At 35.1% G+C, this 20011-nt stretch overlaps 1 protein-coding gene across 2 annotated transcripts in view; it reads left to right on the forward strand.

Annotated features, from left to right (window-relative positions):
• The window catches only part of LOC150094924 (alkaline ceramidase 3-like), a 172650-nt gene that overhangs the window by 105479 nt on the left and 47160 nt on the right, over positions 1 to 20011 (forward strand). For both annotated transcript variants that reach the window (XM_090411349.1, XM_090411350.1), the window contains one exon: positions 6164 to 6199. In XM_090411349.1, the coding sequence (XP_090267475.1) occupies positions 6164 to 6199 (36 nt within the window). The remainder of the gene's footprint in view (positions 1 to 6163; positions 6200 to 20011) is intronic.

The following is a 20011-nucleotide window of genomic DNA, read 5'->3' on the forward strand; positions in this document are numbered from 1 at the left end:
GTACGTATTGTAACAATTAAAAAAAAGGTGGAATAATTTATAAACATATAAAAGGATATCATATGTAAATCGTTGATGTGCCAGCAAAATTCATGGGCATGCCACTACTGGGATAGAGGATAGTAACATGGTGAGGCCCTGATCTCTTCCACATCTGTAATAGCCAGCTAACTTGGCTCACTCTGCTAGCCGTTGATCTGTATTCAGATTCTTCTGCCCGCCAGTTGTTTCACATTGCCATTGATGTGTGGATTCTTCCACCAATGCTGAAACAGCGATGTCATTGCAGTCCTAACATCTTCGCCAGAGCCCCTTTAGTTGGCCATTTTTTCAAGGTTCTCTGTAAGCACAGCTACCGTATCAGCCTGAGGCACACGAAGTCCCCACCATGCTTCACCTTGCAAAACAATCCTCTACTTTATGCTGCTTCCACTCTTCGTGGTCTGGATGCGGGGTTGGGCTTTGGAGGGCTTTACGTACCTAACAAAGATGATCTAACTGATAAGCTTAGGCGTTGATGGTTATTCATGACTATTTTTCACGGTATTAACAACACCACAAACACTTTTATCCACAAGGATGTTTTATTAATGCTAATATTTCGCTGGTTTTTAACTCAGCATCATCAGAGCACAACACACATGTAAACGCGACAGTGAGTGGGTGAAACAATAAAATTGCGAAAGACAAAAGATCTAAAGTCCTATTTTTGGCGCCCTCTAACGGGGAAAAAAAAAAAAAAAAAAAAAAAAAAAAAAATGGCAGCAGTTATCCAGGAGTTTTTCTTAGGATAACCGTCTCCCAAATTTTTGGCAAATTAATGCAACCATATTTGTTAAGGTTGGGAGAATTCTTCAAAGCCATTGCTGACTCAAAAAATAATCTTTCAGATCTATAACAACTCCTAAATAGCACATTCGTTTTCCTCCATCTAATCCTGTGTGAAGGAGTGTCCAAAGCGTGGTCTGCCAGTCCCGACTTGCCATAGTAATAGTAGCGAATGTATCTTTCATGTTCTTCCAGGCGGATGTTCACTGATCTTCCTGTTTGCCCATAATAGGCCAAGTCACAGTCACATGGAACTTCATACACTCCTGGGTGTACTAAAGGGTGAAGTTTATCCTTTGGCGAGCGGATCAGAGTTGCCAGCTTGACATGAGGCTTGAAGGTGGTGCGAAGGCCATGTTTCAACAATACTTTGGCTATCTTTTCCGATGTACCTCTGATATAGGGAATGGAAATGGTCATGTTGTATTCTTGTGTATTGGGGGGGGGCAGAGTAATGGGCCTATGTAGTATTTTTTCTATTACCACTATATACCACAGCTACGTACAAGCCACAAGTCTGGTTGCGCTACGTAGACGATGTGTTTGCCATCTGGCCCCATGGACAAGACACTTTGGACGCTTTTGTCACCTACCTAAACAGCCAACACCCCAAAATTCACTTCACAGTGGAAAAAGAATCAAATAACTGTCTACCATTTCTTGACACATTAGTCACCCGCCTTTCAGATGGATCACTATCCTTTTCTATTTACAGGAAGCCTACACACACAGGAAGATACCTACATAAACAATCACATCATCACCCAGTCCAACAGTACGGCATTTTAAAAACACTTACACACAGAGCCAGAGCCATTTGTTCTAACGATACAGCTCTGACTACTGAACTCCAGTACCTGCGCCATACGTTCTTAGCCAACGGCTACAATCCCTACAAAATAGAAAAAATACTACATAGGCCCATTACTCTGCCCCCCCCCAATACACAAGAATACAACATGACCATTTCCATTCCCTATATCAGAGGTACATCGGAAAAGATAGCCAAAGTATTGTTGAAACATGGCCTTCGCACCACCTTCAAGCCTCATGTCAAGCTGGCAACTCTGATCCGCTCGCCAAAGGATAAACTTCACCCTTTAGTACACCCAGGAGTGTATGAAGTTCCATGTGACTGTGACTTGGCCTATTATGGGCAAACAGGAAGATCAGTGAACATCCGCCTGGAAGAACATGAAAGATACATTCGCTACTATTACTATGGCAAGTCGGGACTGGCAGACCACGCTTTGGACACTCCTTCACACAGGATTAGATGGAGGAAAACGAATGTGCTATTTAGGAGTTGTTATAGATCTGAAAGATTATTTTTTGAGTCAGCAATGGCTTTGAAGAATTCTCCCAACCTTAACAAATATGGTTGCATTAATTTGCCAAAAATTTGGGAGACGGTTATCCTAAGAAAAACTCCTGGATAACTGCTGCCATTTTTTTTTTTTTTTTTTTTTTTTTTTTTTTTTTTTTTTTTTCCCCGTTAGAGGGCGCCAAAAATAGGACTTTAGATCTTTTGTCTTTCGCAATTTTATTGTTTCACCCACTCACTGTCGCGTTTACATGTGTGTTGTGCTCTGATGATGCTGAGTTAAAAACCAGCGAAATATTAGCATTAATAAAACATCCTTGTGGATAAAAGTGTTTGTGGTGTTGCTAACAAAGATGAAATCACGACATTTTAAAATAAGAATCTAAAGTCGATTGTTTATGCTTTTTTTCTCTTTCATTTAACAATTGCCTATATGGATTTATTGCATTTAGCACTGATCACTTAACAGTAACACTTCTTCTTAAATCAGGATCATTTTCACTGAAAAAATTTAGAATGTTTTCAATGTCATTCAAGCACCTTTTTAAATCTTTGGTTGCTAACACTTTTTCGGTAGGAACTTCTTTAATTTTGTCTTTATTTTCTTTGGCTTTGGTGCTAACAAGTTTTTCTAAAATTTGTTAGCAACTTTAATAAATTTCTTACATTCTTTTCATTTGATCCAAAGAGTAATGTTAAACTGTCTTTGGCTACTGATTTTCTTCTTCAATAGAAATTAGCTTTTTTGATGGTAGCCGTTTCCAGAACAAACTGCTTTCATCAGCATTGAACACCAAATCTGATGAAAATTTTTCAGGTTTAATTATTTCCTTTTAATTTTTCTGGAAACTTAATCCAGCTTCAATGTCTGCACTTGCAGCTTCTCCTGATAATTTTACACTATGAATTCTGGCTCGTTTTTTAAATTTCTCAAACCAACCACAAGAAGCCACAAAATTTTCTGCAATTTCTTCAGTTTGTTTAGATTTCAGGTTAATAAACAAAAATAATGCTTTTTCTTTAATAACCATTTGAGTTAAAGGCATATAATGTTGACATTTCATCCATCCACGAACTTAAGATTTTCTCCATTTTTTTCTAAAATTGGACTCCTTAAGTGAGTTAATTTTGTTGCTGGTAACATCTGTACAATTCTTAGCAGACTGTTTTATTTTTTCTGATTGACCAAGTATGGTTGTTAAAGTTGATTGTGCTAATCCTAAAGAATGTGCAATATCAGATTTTCTTTCACCCCTTTCAACACATTGTATGATATTTAATTTAGTTTCTAAAGAAATTGCTTTTCTTTTCCTTTCCTTGATTCTGACATTTTAACTAAATACAGTAAAATCCCTTTTTTGCACTTTCCAAGGAACTGATGGAAAAAAGTGTAAATAGCAGGAAATGTAAAAAAACATTAAAAAAGGCTAAAAGATGACTTACTGCTAGTATGACTCTACATGCTAGATTTACAAAATTTAATAACTGAAAATAAATGAATTTAGAATTACTTACATTTATCTATTTAAAAAGAATCTCTAATTGTTGATTGTTTTTGCTTTTTCTGCACTCTTATAAGTTCCACTTGCCTCTCCACAGTGTATAAGGCATTAAATGCCCCATTGTCTCCTGATGCCCTTGCAATATACCCCCTCAAAACGAGATGGCTTCCTTTGCTTCTTTATTAGTAGGGAAGGCAGGTTCTTGATCAGTCTTCTTCAGCTACTTCTTTTTCGCCAAGGTGGTTGGAAAGGATGTCATCTACACTTTGATGTGATCACACCACCATCAACGTAGTCTTGAAATGAGAAAGACTCATCCATCACATACCAGTTATTGGGCTCTGACATATCCTCTTCCTCTTGTAGTTGTTCCTCCTCTTTCACAAACGTAACTCCTGCCTTCTGGAAACAGTTGGATATGGTTTTAGGAGTAACATGCAACCATGCTTTGGCAACATAATGCATGGCATCAAGGATTGATATGGTCATTTGTTTTGGGTCCATACCATTATCATGTATAAACAAAGCTTTTTCAACAAGCATTTTTCTATATTTAAATGCATGGATGATGCCCAGATCTAATGGCTGAAAGCTCACTTGTACAATTAGGGGGAAAGAATGTTTCTGAGCTACAGATCTTCAGGGTGTGGAGGACATTTGTCTAGTAGTAGTATTTTGCAGTGATTTTCCCCCGTTTTAGCATCCAGAGCATGTATGGCGGATGTGAAAATGCTGCTGGTCATCCATGCTGTGCTGTTGGCATCATACTTAGTAGGCAGATTTTTCACGTACTTAAAACACCTTGGCTTTTTAAATTTACCAATTACCAGTGGAGGTAATTTTTCTGATTCATTAGCATTGACCATGAGCAAAACAGTTATCCTCTGCTTGCTGAGTTTTCCACCCTGACACTTCTGCTCTAAAACACAATGTTTTACTTGGCAGAATGTTATAAAAGAGCGCAGTTTCATCAACATTGAAAATACTTTTTGGTTCGTAGTCCTGAATAATAGTCTTTAGTTAATGTTTCCACTGGTTTTCAGTTTCCCCTGCAGCACTATTACTTTCTCCACACACTTGATTATACACATTATTGTGATGAGTCTTGAAACGATCAATCCATCCATTTGACGTAGTAAAACCATTAATCCCAAACCTCGCAGCAAATTCAAGCGCTTTCGCTCAGAGTATGGTGCCATCGACTGGAATACCCGATGCTCTCATAGAAACAAACCACTCCGCCACAAGTTTATCCAATTCATCCTATGTTGATGTCTGGATATGTTTTTGTTTTTTTGACATAGCGCCAGATTGCTTTGCATTGAGTTCAGTGCTTGACCTGTTTTTTACTATCGTGTTCAAAGTGGACACGGAGAGTCCAAGATCTTTTGCTAATTGCACGTGTTCCTGCATGCCAATCTACACGTTGCAGAATTGCCATCTTTTCTTCTACTGAAATACATTTTCTATCTTTTTTTTCCATCATCCACCAACACAACTTGAAAGCAACTATCACACACTAAATTACATAGCAGAAATTCTGCAATATGCCACATGCTTCTGAATTGCGACTACAAACACCAACACTGCAAGCTAGCGAAGCAATATTTCACGAACTGTGGTTTATTCACTGATATCTAATATTCACGAGTAACAACTGTTACTTGGTAGAAGTGTGAATGTGATTTCACAATTTGTGTATGATGATCCTTGTTCACGATTTCAATACAACACTGAGTGTGAAATCGCATCACAACACATTATGGGTGCCACGAGCTACAGATAGTTTAAAATTATTGATATGAAAAATCGGGGTATCACTCATCACTGCTGTCAGCATGATGGCAGAAATGAAACTACAGCCAAAAGCAATGCCGTCTGGGAACAGAAATGCATAGATTTCTGCAATGGAATTCAAAAATCAGTGTTGCCACCTGAGAAAAAACCGCAAATCATGGGAAATAACATCCGCAACAAGTTGTTAATGGCGTGAAAACAATATATAGTAAAAATAGGCCTTAAGACGGGACCAACGGAAAATGGTGTAAATAGCAGAAAAACATAAATTGTGGGAATGTAAAAATGGAGTTTTATGTTTTAATATTTACAAAATCTACAATAATGTTATCAGAGAACATACATCATTTATTGCAATGCACCACATTGAAACACACCCAATGAAGTGTAAGCAATGACTAAATTATGCGGATGATGTGCAAAACTGTTAAAAACAGACACACCCATAGCTTGGGAATAGATGACGAGTCACCATTGTTTGCCAATCTGGCGATTGCCAGACGTTGACCTTAAAATTTTAATATTTTTAAATAAAATGGGGCTTGAAATTGTGGACTTCGTTATATCGAGGCTTCATTACCAGAGGTATGAAATAATTGGTCAGTATATAAGTATCTGAACATAATTCAAATTTATACAGAATTTTACTACTAAGAGATACTAATACTTCTATGGTGCATTTATAGTACTGTACGTTATTTTACTCTTACAGGTATATGTGAAAATTAAACAACCGCTCTTTCATCAAGTAAGTAGGCAAATTATATTGAAATATTTAAAAAAAGATAATAAATTCTGAATGTTTATGTTAATTTGAAGATATTTCACTTTTATTAAAGTGGGGATATTTACCTTTTCTGAAAATATTAATATACATAAGTTTAAGATTTAATTATTTATTTTAAAATGTTGAAATACTTACATAACACATTATATTCAGAAATATATCAGATAGGTTAAAGAACATACAGCATATAAGAAAATATCCCCACCCCTCCAGGTAATTTTTAAACAGGAAGGAATATTTCTTTTCATGTTTAGATATTTTGAAATTTTTATGCAACTCCTAATATCAGATAAACAGAATATGCTAAGGCTTTTTTGCAATAGTTCTAAATGCATACCAAATAGCACAGTAGATTCAAACCCACAGCCTAGCCTTGCTCAGAGAGCAGAGATGTTATATACTTTGCTAAGCAGAAATATTTTAAAGTCACTTAAGGTGTTTAGTTTGTTAGACTGTACTACCATAATGTATTTGTGTGCATATTTGCATGCTAAGTTAGTGCAAAATAAAATTTGGATAGCTGATTTCAGATTATCATCCTGTCCTCATTTGTTTGGTATCTGTAGGCATGGTTAGTTGAGTGGATAGTGACTGCTCTATAGTGAACAGGCTCTGGATTTGAATTTCACTCTGACATGAATATTTGTCAAACTATTCAATTTGTAGGTAATTGTTTTACACTATTAAATTACTGCAATTGTTATTGGAGGTATGTCTGAAGTGGCTTGAAAATTCTATGTTCGGTGTTTAGAATATCTACCCATTCATCATTCTAAACAGTCCCTGTCACTAGGGTGAGTTCCTTCTTCCAGGTCTCTATTTTTGGCTTTTCTCTTTAGTAATTATAACCTCTTCTGATTAATATAAGTCTTCTCTGATGTTATTTTGCCCTTTTCTTCTTTTCCCTGATACCTTCCTTTCTAATATGTTTACAATCCATTTGTTATGTCTCCATATGAGCCCCAGGAATTTCATCTTCCGTCTTATGATTGGTTTCTTTCATACCCAGTTCTATTTCATTCATTGTAAAACTACTTCATTTTCTTTACACACCAATTTACTCCTCAGTGCCATACTTCTTTTCCAGTCTCCTTCTATAATAACCAGTCTTGCAACTGTGTAAGAATACACTCCAAAAAATGTTTTTGTATGTCTTCATTTATAAGTAAGAATAAGTAATCTATTTTTCCTTAATACTTCTTTTGTCATAACAATTCTTTATATTTGCAACTTAGATCTTCTTGAACAGTTCCTCCAAGATATATATGGATTTCACTTGTTCAGTTATCTAATCTGTAATCACTATTTTATCTTATTTGTTTCTTTTGAACCTGCCACCATTGTTTTTGCTGCATTTGTATTAAGTCCATAATCAGATAAAACATCATCCATTCTAAATTTAATAGTGTTGCTGGTGATACACCTATATCATCAACAAACCAAGCATATCGCAATGCATCTGCACTCACCTATAATTGCACCTTTCATTCCTTTTATTGCATAATTCTCTATAGGTTGAAAAGTAATGCATAACCATATTTTACATATTTCTTTACTTCTGTATTTGCTTTATTTTCCTGCTTTGCATCGTTATTTTCTAGTTTGCTTGCAATTTCTTAGTCTTTTATCTCTCCAATCAATTTCAATATCCTTCATTATTTTTATTTGGGGGGGGGGAAGCTTGTTGCATTGTACATTATCAAATGAGTGATTTGCTTCTGATCCCTTTCTCTCTCTCCCTCCAAAAAAAAATAAAAAATAAAAATAAAAAATGGCAGGATTTCTTCTCCCATTGTTGACCCAGTTATGTGATGAATTGAATGAAGGACATTAAAAACATCATTCATGCTCAAGCAGGACAAATCTTCAGCCCTCTGGAAAACAGATATGCTAGATATACAGCCAACCAGACGAGCACAAAAAAAAAAAAAAGTGAGTAATATCAATTGAGGCATCACCTGTAAATGCAGTGTATCTTGTTTTATTTCAGATTTCTAGTTCCCCTTTCCATTCTAAAATCAAAACTGGTCTTAATTTAACATTCATTTTTGATTTTATTCTGTTTTAGTATGTCTAATACAACCTTTATTTCATGATCAAGTAAACTTTGGGTGATAATTTTTACATCCTGTTGCATTCCCTTTTTAAATTCATTTTTTATATGATTATGATGGTCTTTTGCAATTATTCAATATTTCAGTTTCTCTTCCTTATTCTACATGTTTTTTTTATGCTTTTTCACCTTTTGCAATAACAAGTAAGTGGTCACTCAATTTTAGCTTCTGGATAGTTTGTTATGTGACTTTAGTTTCTGCATCTTTTATTGACTGGTATGTAGTTATGTGGTACAGTCAACATCTTGTGGTTTCATTGCGCGTGCCCCCACACACAGCATCTGTTTACTTCAAAAATGTGTTGCCAACTTTAGTACCATGTTGTTTACAAAAAAATCTTTTTTTTTTTTCCTCTTGTATTTTTCTTGCCTAGTCAAAATAATTGTTTCTTCACTATCCTCTCCAACCACCACTTTAAAGTCACCCATTATAATTTAAATTATCCTTAATATTTCATTTAGTTGCTCCTATCTATTCTATATCATAATCTTCAGAGTTATACTTGTTGGCACACACACACTTGAATCATTATTACAGGAAAAGGCTGAAAAGATACTTTTTCAGCCTTCTATGGATAGGATTTAAAAAAAAGCAGATACTTAAGATATGACATAGAAAAGTAAGGATTTAGAAAACTACTTCAGAAACTCTGGTTATTTCTATGCATTCCTTGTAGGTTATATGGCGATCCCATTTGGTCATCTATATTTGATCCTTGAACATATAGAATAGGTAACAAGCTTTGCATCTTAAGCCTCAAATTTTTAGTGAGTGATAAATTTAATGTAGAAATAAGTAACAGAATAAGTAGGGACAATATGGTGTAGAGTAAGTTTAATAAATGTATGCAGCCTAATTTTTCAGCAAATATTAAATATGGATTTTAGAACTAAGTTTGAAATGAAATGCTTGATCAAAGACTGGATACCATGGATACAAGAAAATTATCAGAGTGGCAGAACTATATTAAAGAAATTGAATGAACATTTTTGAATAGTAATAAAAGTTCAGTTTATTATTTAAAATGGAAGATGAAAGATTAACAAAGTAGTATTAAAGCAATAAAAGGTAGGGAAAATAACCAGAAGAAAGCTAAGATATGTAGATGAATTGAGGAATTTTGTCTTCTGTTCCATATTCAAATATTCTGTATTGGCTTAAATTAGAAAGAAAAAAGTGAATAATATCAATTTAGGCATCACCTGCTTAAACAAGATGCTATTATTATTATGTTAGAGAACCAGGATGAACAGTAAAGGGTCAGCTGCTGGACCAAATTTATCATAATCAGCAGGCACCATAAGCATAAGAGGTATCAATGGGAAAAGAATGGAACCAGCAGTAAAATTAGAAGTGAAAGCAAGGTGAAAACCATCTTGGAAGTTTCAGTGCTAACAAAATGCAATTTTTTTTGTCTTCTTTCTCACAATTAAAATTTCATCTTACCTTCACTTTACGTTTTAATAATGCCCAAATTTCTAAACAAGATTAAATTTCTCTTCTTGTGGGACTTGTATATCTAATCTTTTCTGTCAAAAAAAAGACTTGATTCCTTTCTTGTCAAGACAATAGCAGTTAGAGAGTGGATTATTTTTGTTGCCTAGTGTATTCTCATCCTGTTTATTGGAGGTCTGAATCAGCTTGAAATAGTTCCATATTTGGTCTGTAGAGCAAGATTTTCAGATTATTATTATTTAACCCTTAACCTACCTATAGTTCTAATCTGTAAAGTGGCTTATAATCTTTTGTATGTGAAATTGATATATAAACTAATCCCTATACATCTCTTGGATTCATTCATTGTTCTTATATATAGATAATGCATGAAAAATCTCTCTAAATGCTTAAAATATCATCTAATCATTATCCCATCTCTGGTATACTAATGTGGTGTAGTTTGCAATTTTTTGAGAGAGAATTGTTATAGAAAAAAATGCAAAAAGTTGAAAAATAAAATTTGAGAAACATGAAATGGAAAAATAAACATTGTTACTTATTTGCACATAAGAAGTTAGTTTACTACTTGATGTTTTCTCTAAACACTTCTGAAGCTTGAGCTGGAGACTTTACAAGTTCGTTTAATTAGTGTATTACAAAGTGATCCACAGAGATCTTTTATAGAAGGGAGCCAATCATAAACCATAGCTAAATTGTCTCTTTGGAAGGAATTGAATACAGAAGGCATATAAAATTTTAAGGAGGTGCAGTAAAAGTTAAAACTTTAAAATAAAAAATGCAGCAAGAATGAAATGATGGTAGAGTTTGGAAATTAAATCTCTTAAGGCAAGTAAACAGAATATAATTCAGAAATAAACAGAACAACTCAAAAGTTGGAAAGAGATGCCTTTGTCCTAAACTTTAACCTAACTTAACCTTAAAATTACATGAACAGTCCCTTTTTCCAACACTAACTATAGATACACATGCACATAAGGTTTCTCAGATGTGTGAAATAGGTGTAACATTTGCAGAGGAAGGAATTACTTTAATGATTGGAAATTGATGTTTTCAAGTTGTTGGAGGTTTAATGGAATATTTTCAGCATTGAGAAAGGATTAAAATTAATTTTAATGCTTCCAATATTTTGTCTCAGTCATTGAGACATACATGTTACAAATAACTTTTTGTAACATGCATGTCTCAATGACTGAGACATCCATGGATACAACCAGTGGTGGCTTGTACATAAGACTGTGACAGTACAGTATCTAATTTTTTTGTTTTTTCTTTGGGGAAAGAAAAAACGAAAAAATTAAATTTTGTTTGTTTATAAATAATGATAATTCTTCTGACACTGCGATCTAATGCAGTGTCGGAATTATCACGTTCAGTCAGCTGCGGCTAGACTCACCAATATTCGTTTGCACTTGTCACTGCATGTAACAAGTGAATCCAACACTGTCGTTGAGCAGTGTCGCTAAATAAATTGTATGCTTGCACGCGTTATTTCTGTGAGATATGAAACTTTTATTATTGGTGTATGTTCGTGGTGAGGGTGAAATATTTTTGGTAAATCTTATTTTATTCTGTTAAAATAACATATAATTATTTATTATAGATACAAGGCTGAATTATGATGAATGTCAATTTGAAAATATGAAAAGAATTATTTTCTCAATTATCATTACATGAAAAATTATTGTAACACAGAAATAAATGCACTGTAATCTAATGCAGTGTCAGAATTATCATGTTCGGTCAGTTGAGAGTCTTGAGTTTTCATAAAGAGCTACCAACTTATGAAATAAAAGAAATGTCAAGTTTATTCAATTCTTGTTCAAGAAAAATTAGAAACAAAGTTGCAAATTTTTTACTCTAGAAAAGAATTTCACAATTTTAAAGGATTACTTTCATTATTAAATGAAGAAAATTTAGCAAATGTTTTTAGGGAAATAATTTAACTTATAAAAATTTTAGTAACAATTCCAATGACCACAGCAGAACTAGAAAGATTTTTTTCTACTTCAAAAAGGGTGAAATCATATTTAAGGAATACTATGAACCAAGAGAGTAGTTAATAGTACTGTCTATGATTTCAATGAAAAAAACATGATTTTACAAATTTTAATGAAAAGGTTATTGAAAAATTTTGTCAAAGCAAAAATAGCAGAATGGATTTTATTTTCAAATAATAAATTTAATAAAGCAAATTTATAAAGTTAATTTAATTTATAAAGTTTATAAAGTAAAATTTACAAAATTAATAAAGCAAACCATCATGCTCCACCATAGTAAATTAGAAAAAGAAAGGCTGTTTTTAGAATCTAGTGGCGGCACTCAGAAATCAACAGAATTTAAATACAGTTGCATAAAACTTCCCAAAATTTGGGAAACATTAATTATCAGAGATTCCACATTACATCCTAGGCCATATACAAATGCCCATATAGAGTGCACTACCTAGGACTTCAGAGTCACTCATGTGTTTCGCTTTGTATCGTATTGTATTTGAGTGTGTTGTTACAACAAAAGTTATTTGTAATCCTTGAAGATGTCTCAGTGACTGAGGTGAAATATTGGAAGTATTAAAATTAGTTTGTCCTTTCCCAGTGCTGTAAATATTCCATTAAACCTCCAACATGATGTCCTCACAGCACTTAAGTCTCAACATACTGATTAGAAGTCTGGATAAAATAGGTTGCTAGTCAACAGTAATAGCCTCATGTTGTTTAGAGCAATGCTTGTTTTTTGTACATGGCATATTTTATATATTGATCAAGCAAAATATTCTAAATTGACCATATTTCTTTAAGACTTCGAACAAGATTTTAAATTTAAAGTATGTCATTCATCATTACTAGAGAAATGTATACAAGGTAACGTGTGCTGTTAATTCTTTGGTAACGTGTGCTGTTAATTCTTTCTTTTAAGGTTACACGGTGATCAGCATTCATATTTATGAATTTAGGGACACAAAACACACGTGTTGAAAAGATTATTTTACTGCTTAATAATAACTTGACATTTCGACACCCCTGTATTGAGGTCATCATCAGAAGGATACATGTGTATAAGAACCAAGCCACATGCTGTTGCACTCTATACAAGTAAATTACATCTACGTTGTTAACTAATCTTTTTTCTTAGCCTGCCTGCTAGTGATAAAAAATTTTTTAAAAAAATTACCATTAAAAACTACAAAAACTCTGCTAAAGTCCTCGCGTACTAGGATTCTTCTGGAATTATACAGTTTATATTGTTATATTACGATTATCTTCTGGATTTGTACAGTACAGGTTGCTATTGAATGTTCAGGAAACAAAAAACTTCAAGTCTTCTTGTATTGAGATTTTTCTTCGTGGTTGCTATGAAGGTTGCAGATGGGTCCTTCACATTCTTGGAATGGTTAGACCATCATTTTTATTCGGATTATGTTTGAGCATTTCACATGCTTCCTTGAATATTCGCTCGAACCAGGTTTTGGTGCGGTGTAGGGGACTTGGTACGTTTCCAATCAATTCTGTGGTATGTTCGTTGGAGTGTATGGTCAGAAAGGCCAGTTTTCCAAAATGGAGGTATTTTATGTGTCATTTGTGTTCATACTTTCTGATTGGGATCGTTCGTCCTGTTTCCCCTATGTATGGTATGTTACATGTGCAATCTATTTTGTAAACCCCTGGGTAGGCTAAGTGTGGCAGGGGATCCTTGGAAGAACTGAGTAGGTGTCTTAATTTTGTCGGGGGTTTAAAGGTGGATTTGCTGTTGTATTTATGTAGTGTTCTGTCTATTTTGTCAGAAATGCCTCTAACCTATGGTATAGCAATAGCATTCTTGAAATGTTTTTTTGTTATTAGTGGTATCTTTGTGGAGGATCTTGGGGAATGGTTTTTATACTGTATCCATTTTTTATAAAGGTATGTTTGATGGTCTCATATTCATGGTTAAGAGCTTGTTCATTTGAACAAATGGTTTGAGTTCTGTGTTTAAGAGTGCTTATGACCCCTAGTTTTTGTGTTGGGTGGTGTTATATTTTCTTCTCTTTCTCTCATTTTATTATTTTTATTTTATACTGTTAACTTATTTTCTTTATATGTTCTGTAAGCTGTTTATTCTCTACTAAATTCTTTCCCCCTTATTAATAAGCAGTCCTATTGGCCTCCCTATAGTTTAATCACACAACATTCTGATAGAGTTCACCTGTTAAGCATTAACAAAATTTATATTATAACTGCACCAGCTAATACCTAGGATAGATGGGACTCTTACCCAGGATGGCTCTCTCAGAATGATACATGATGATTAGATAAAATAAACTTTATATCTCTGTTGACTAATCTCTTTCATACAGTCGTGACTCGCTTTATATATTCATACACGTGGGTTCATCCTGCTAAGTTCGTCACTATTTTATGAGCGGCTGTTTGAATTCATAAGATAAAAAACAGGTCAGGCAGGTACTTAAGAGAAACATTTTAATAAACTTGAGAAATTATGCAAGTAAGCATTACTAACATAATATCTGAAATATTCTCAAATAAAGTCATAGGTTCAATACTAATTTTACTAAACACACAAATGAACTTGCTTAGAACACTACCATAAGCAATTTAACATTATTTCTTAGGCAACTGTCATTCCTTCTACACACACGTGGTCATTAGTTATATTACTTGACACATTACTATTAGCTCATACAGAGATAAACCTGGCCTTGTTCAGCAGACGATACTTAATTAAATGGGCCTGAGCCAAATCTTAGATAATTCTAAGTTCCATAATATTAGTCCAATTTACAAATTCTCTTAGGGGATCACATTCTTTTATGACTGGAATTCACAAAACAAATGTCTACTTTACCATCCCTGATTGGATGCTATGTCTTTCTTCTTGCCTTGTCTGGTCATCAAGGCTTCCTCGCTCTGCTTACTATTTGATTATCTTCGATCAGCCATACGAATGGAATCTCAACGGGAAAGAAAGGATATGGCACGGGAATATCGCCTGAAACGGACGGCGTCTGCTTGATTCCTCCATCGCACGACAACGCACAGCTATCCTAGTCCAAGGAAATAGCTTGGCCCATTCCAAATGCTGCGACAGATGAACCAATGCCTTCCACGGCCAGCCAGGAACTTCTCCGATGGAGCGGACTGGACCTATGTCCGAGAGAGGTCAGGAACCAGGAACCCAAAAAAAAAAAAAGCCTTGAATGGGGTTTGCATGGCCTTCTTGTTTTCTTTCTCTTCTCAGTATTTCTTTGCCATCGCGATGCCCGCCAACGCGGTCATGTGGATTTTGGCATTGTATTCAGCTCCCTCTATTTCATCACACGTGCACTAGTTTTGCTCTTCTTGGAAAGCGCCTTAGTTTCTCTTTCCAGTAACTACCTTCCCCCCTTTTTGTATGCGTAAAACAGGACGGCTAAAGGTGACCCTTGAACTCTGGCTCACAGGCTTTGCTACTTTAGTACATGAAACGGGGCTCTTAAGTAGATTTAACAGCTTACATTGATGTCTATATCTGGCTCATACGCATAACTGTTCATATCTTTACAAACATTTTTATACAATTCTTTGTTCTTAAATTGATATATAATAAAAGGTTATCTTTTTATTCTATTGCCAACATTCCACATTCTCTGCCTAAGTTAAATTAAAGTTGTGTCCTGAATAATATGTGTTAAAGGATTTCTTAGTTTATTCAAGACACAACAGTGGTGATAAGAGATTTTGTGTATGTACTGGCCTGTGTGTGTAGGTTTGCGGTAAACCGAGGAGGAGAGACAGCCTGAAGGAAGACGTGTGACAAGTGTGTCTAGGAACGGAAGAGAGTTGTTTTTTTTTTTTTTTTTTTCAATTTCGATGGTGAATTGGATGTGTTTGTGTTGTTTGTTCAGGTGGTTAAGGAATGTATCTAGTGCTTTGTAGCCGTGGTGCCAAATGGTGAAAATCGTCGACATTTCTGAGCCAAATTTTGTGCTTTAGGTACGCCGATTCTAGAGCTCATTGCTCAGAGTCTTCCATATAAAAGTTTGCTATTGGGAGGGGGGGGGGGGGGTGAGCTCATGGCTGTACCCTCTTTTTGAAGGTAAAAATTGTTTTCCCACACGAAATATCTGGAGCGGAGTACGTGGGTAAAGAGGGCCATGATGTCGTGTGGAAATATGTTCTGTAAGAGTAAGATAGTATCATTGATTGGGACATTGGTATAAAGGGAAGTTATGTCAAAGCTGACTAATAGATCTTGTTCATTGAGTGTAATGTTTTTAATTTTGTTTATGAATTGTGTATTTTTTTATGTAGGAAGGGGAATGACCAACAAATTCCTTGAGTGTGGTCGCTAATTTTTTGGCTAAGTAGTAATTCGGACTGTCAATTCCTTCCACAATTGGATGTAATGATGTGTCTGTTTTGTGTACTTTTGGCAGGCCATAAATTCTGGGTGCACAGGCATACTGCAGTATTAATTTTTTAATTGTTTCTTCTGGCTCGTGTTAACTGATTTAAGTAGTTTTCTTTTTGTTGCTTTGCGTGGGGTTGTGATTTACCATTTGGTAGGTGTTGTGGTCAGATACCAAATGGTTCATTTTTTCAATGTAGGTTGTCTGATTTAAAATAACAGTGACATTCCCTTTATCTGCTTTTGTGATAATAATGTCACGGTTATTTTTTAGGGATTTGAGTGCCAGTTTTTCCGCGTTTTTAGATTGCTGCTTAATTTTTTGGTCATCATCAAATTCCTGCCATGTACCCTCAAGGGGTGTACAGGATATGATAGTACTACATGAAAAAAATTACAGCGTTACTAACTTCCTATCTACAATTTTCCTCCAAATCAGTCTGTTACTTGTCAAGACTCCAACATTATCAGATCTTATATTTCATCGTCTAAGGCACTTTGTACCGTATCAATCCACCTATATCTTGGTCTTCCTCTGGGTCGTGTTGCTGCCAACCTGGCGGAGAACACTTGTTTTGCTAATCTTCCTTCGACCATTCTGTTTAAGTGATCATACCACCTGAGATTAGCTCTGCTAACGCATTCCTGGATGCTGACAATGTCTAGTTCTTTCCTAATATCCTCATTTTTAATATGATATTGCCATTGATGCCATCTGTTCACGCCTCTAATCTTTCTAGGGACTCTCATATCTGTGGTCAGTAGTCTTTTTTGTCAAGTGTTTTACTTCTGAACCAGCTCTCAGATCCATAAGTTAAAACTGGTTTGAACACTGTCTTGTATACAGCAAATTTAGTGTTCTGACTAATTTCTCTTATTCCATATGAATTTATTTAATTGACTTCCCACGATACCAGCTTTGCTGATTCTGTTGTCTATTTCTATATATTTAATTTACCATCTTCACTAAAAATCGTGCCTAAGTAGCTGAAATGTTTTACTTGTTCCACAGTTTCTCCATTCACAACACAGTTGACATTTTCAACGATTCTGCCTATTTTCATTGTCTTTGTCTTTTTATTGCTGACCTTCATACCATATCTATTACAACAGTTATTCAATTTAGTCAGAGAATCTTGCAGACTTGTAGCGGATTTATTTTAGAAGTATAACATCATCTGCATAAAGCAAAGAGCTGACATTAACATCTCCAATTTTCATATCATGTTTAATACCACTTTCCTTCATAATGTGATCCATATAGATAATGAATAACAGAGGGGATAATGTACATCCTTGTGTCACACCAGATTTAACATTAAACCATCTTCCTGTACTTCCTTCAATTCTAACTGCTGACTTGCAACTAAAATAAAGACTAAGTATTGCTTGATATAATGCCCCATTGACACCATATAACTGTAGCGTATTGAATAGCTTCTCTCTTGACACCTTGTCATATGCCTTTTCCAAATCGACAAAATTTAAATACAGACCTTTGTTATATTCCCATGCTTTCTCGACTATTTGTCATAAAGTGAAGATCTTATCCTGACAGCCTCTATTTGTCCTGAATCTAGCTTGTTCTTCACCAAACTTTTCTTCCACATTTCTTCTCAACCATTTCTCAAGTATACTTGCATAGATCTTGCCAGGAACACTTAATAGGAAAATACCTCTGTAATTTTCACATTCAGTTTTATTTCCCTTTTTATATATGGGTATTGTGAGAGCTCTACTCCAATCATCGGGAATTCGTCCCTCCAGGCTTTCTGAACTATGAAGTGCAACCACTGTAAGATTCTTATACCACCATACTTCAGCATTTCTGGTCGAATATCATCTACTCCTGCTGCCTTTCCACATTTTAAGCCTTTGATAGCTTTTTCTACTTCAAGTATGGATATGTATTCCTGACTGCATGTCTGGTCAGTGTTTTTTACAACTGTGCTTTCATCACTGCTTGTTTCATTTAGCAGTTTTTCAAAGTAATTACTCCATACTTCAAGGATATCTTTTTCTTCTGTTTTCATGTCGCCTTTATCATCTCTGGCTCCTTTTACAGCACTCTTTCCTCCATTCCTAAGCTTCTTCAACAACCTCGAATATTTTGCTACCTTCTTGATATTCATTTTTTATATTCTTGCCAAAGTCCTCCCATGACTTTTGTTTAGCTAGTTTTACACAGTGTTTATCATTCTTGCATTTATTTCTGTATTCTCTAAGAGCACATGCTGACTTATTTGCCAGAAACTTTTGATATGCTTTCTTCTTTTCCTTCACTGCATCTTTAACTTCCTATGTTCCCCATGGAGTTCTAATTTTTCTGTCCTTGCAGACAACTTCACCACATGCCTCTCTAGCTGAATCAATCGGGGCTTTCTTCAAGGCTTGCCACTGAATCTCCAAGGTTTGGTTCCTGTTCTCAAACTCTTTCATTTTCTTTTCAATAAACTTTGTGTATTTTAGTCTACAGTTCACATCTGAGAGCTGCTCAATTTTTATTCGCTTTAAAACTTTTTTACATGTTATTCTTTTCGATATAAAATTCAGTTTTATCCTGCTCAAGACTAAATAGTGATCACTTCCAATTTCAAATCCTCTGTACACTCTGGTGTTCTGCACCAGGGTGAAAACATCACTATCAACAATAACATAGTTAATAAGACTTTTCTTATTCCTTTCTTCTTCTCTCCATGTGAATTTGTGCACATTTTTATGTTGGAACATGGTGTTAGTAATAACCAGTCCATGTCCTGAGCAGAAAACCAACAAATATTTGCCATTATTATTAGCTTTGCTCTTTTCTCCAAATTTTCCCAAAATATTTTTGTATGTCTCACAATCATTTCCTACTCTGCTATTTAGATCCCCAACAAGGACCAACTTTTTCTTTTTGATTGTGTCAGTTGCTTTTTCTAAAGCCTCAAAAAATTCCTCCACTTCTACCTTAGTAGAACCTTCTGTGGGACCATAGCCACAAATAAGTCGCATTGTCCAGTTCCCCATTATGATATTTGCCCACATTACTCTACTTGAGACTGACTGCCATTCAAGAAGATTAACCTCGTATTTTGTGTTGAATACTATGGCTACTCCTTCTTTTCCTTGATTGTCTTTGCCTGAATATAACATTTCTTATTTATTGCCCAGAAAGATCTCACCAGTTTTTGTCTTTTTTTGTTTGTCACCCCTATTATGTCGATCTGATACTTATCTAATTCTTCAGCTAGCTCCATTTCTTTGCCATTCAGTCTTCTTATGTTGATAGTACCGATCTTTAACTCTGGTGATGTTGAGTTGGGGTGTGTTTTCAGGTTTGTTCCACTAGCTGACTTTTTGCTGTTCGCCCTGGTTCCCTGGCGAAAACAACGGGGGATTTTTTAACTGGGCGATGCCCCAGCCGGCATGAGATTTTGTCATGTTGTACCATAATTTTTTATTTTGGTTTAATCAATAAGAATACAATTTGTTCGGCTAAATCCCAAATTGCCAGCCCATCCTCGTTCGTTCAATATCCAAGTAGATACCCAACAGGGTGCACCACGAGAAGGTGAGGATTGGACATTAGGTCAGAAGCCCTGGTTGGTTCTCCGCATTCCTTTAAAGGCTATGTGGAGATTTCCTCACAGTTATACAGCTTTGACCCTTAACCACCCCTCATTTTTTTGATGAATTTAGTAAACAGGCAGTTTCCATCCATATTTTGTCAGCTAAATTGCCGGGGAGGGATCTTAAACCTCTCTCGATATGATATATTATATCTAGTTTATTTACTGACCTTGGAGCAATGGTGTAATTTAAACCTTTCTCCAATAGG

Source organism: Typopeltis vanoorti, chromosome 21, assembly GCF_054136105.1.
Source record: "Typopeltis vanoorti isolate ZY-2024b chromosome 21, IOZ_Tvanoo_1.0, whole genome shotgun sequence".
Classification (NCBI taxonomy): Eukaryota; Metazoa; Arthropoda; class Arachnida; order Uropygi; family Thelyphonidae; genus Typopeltis; species Typopeltis vanoorti.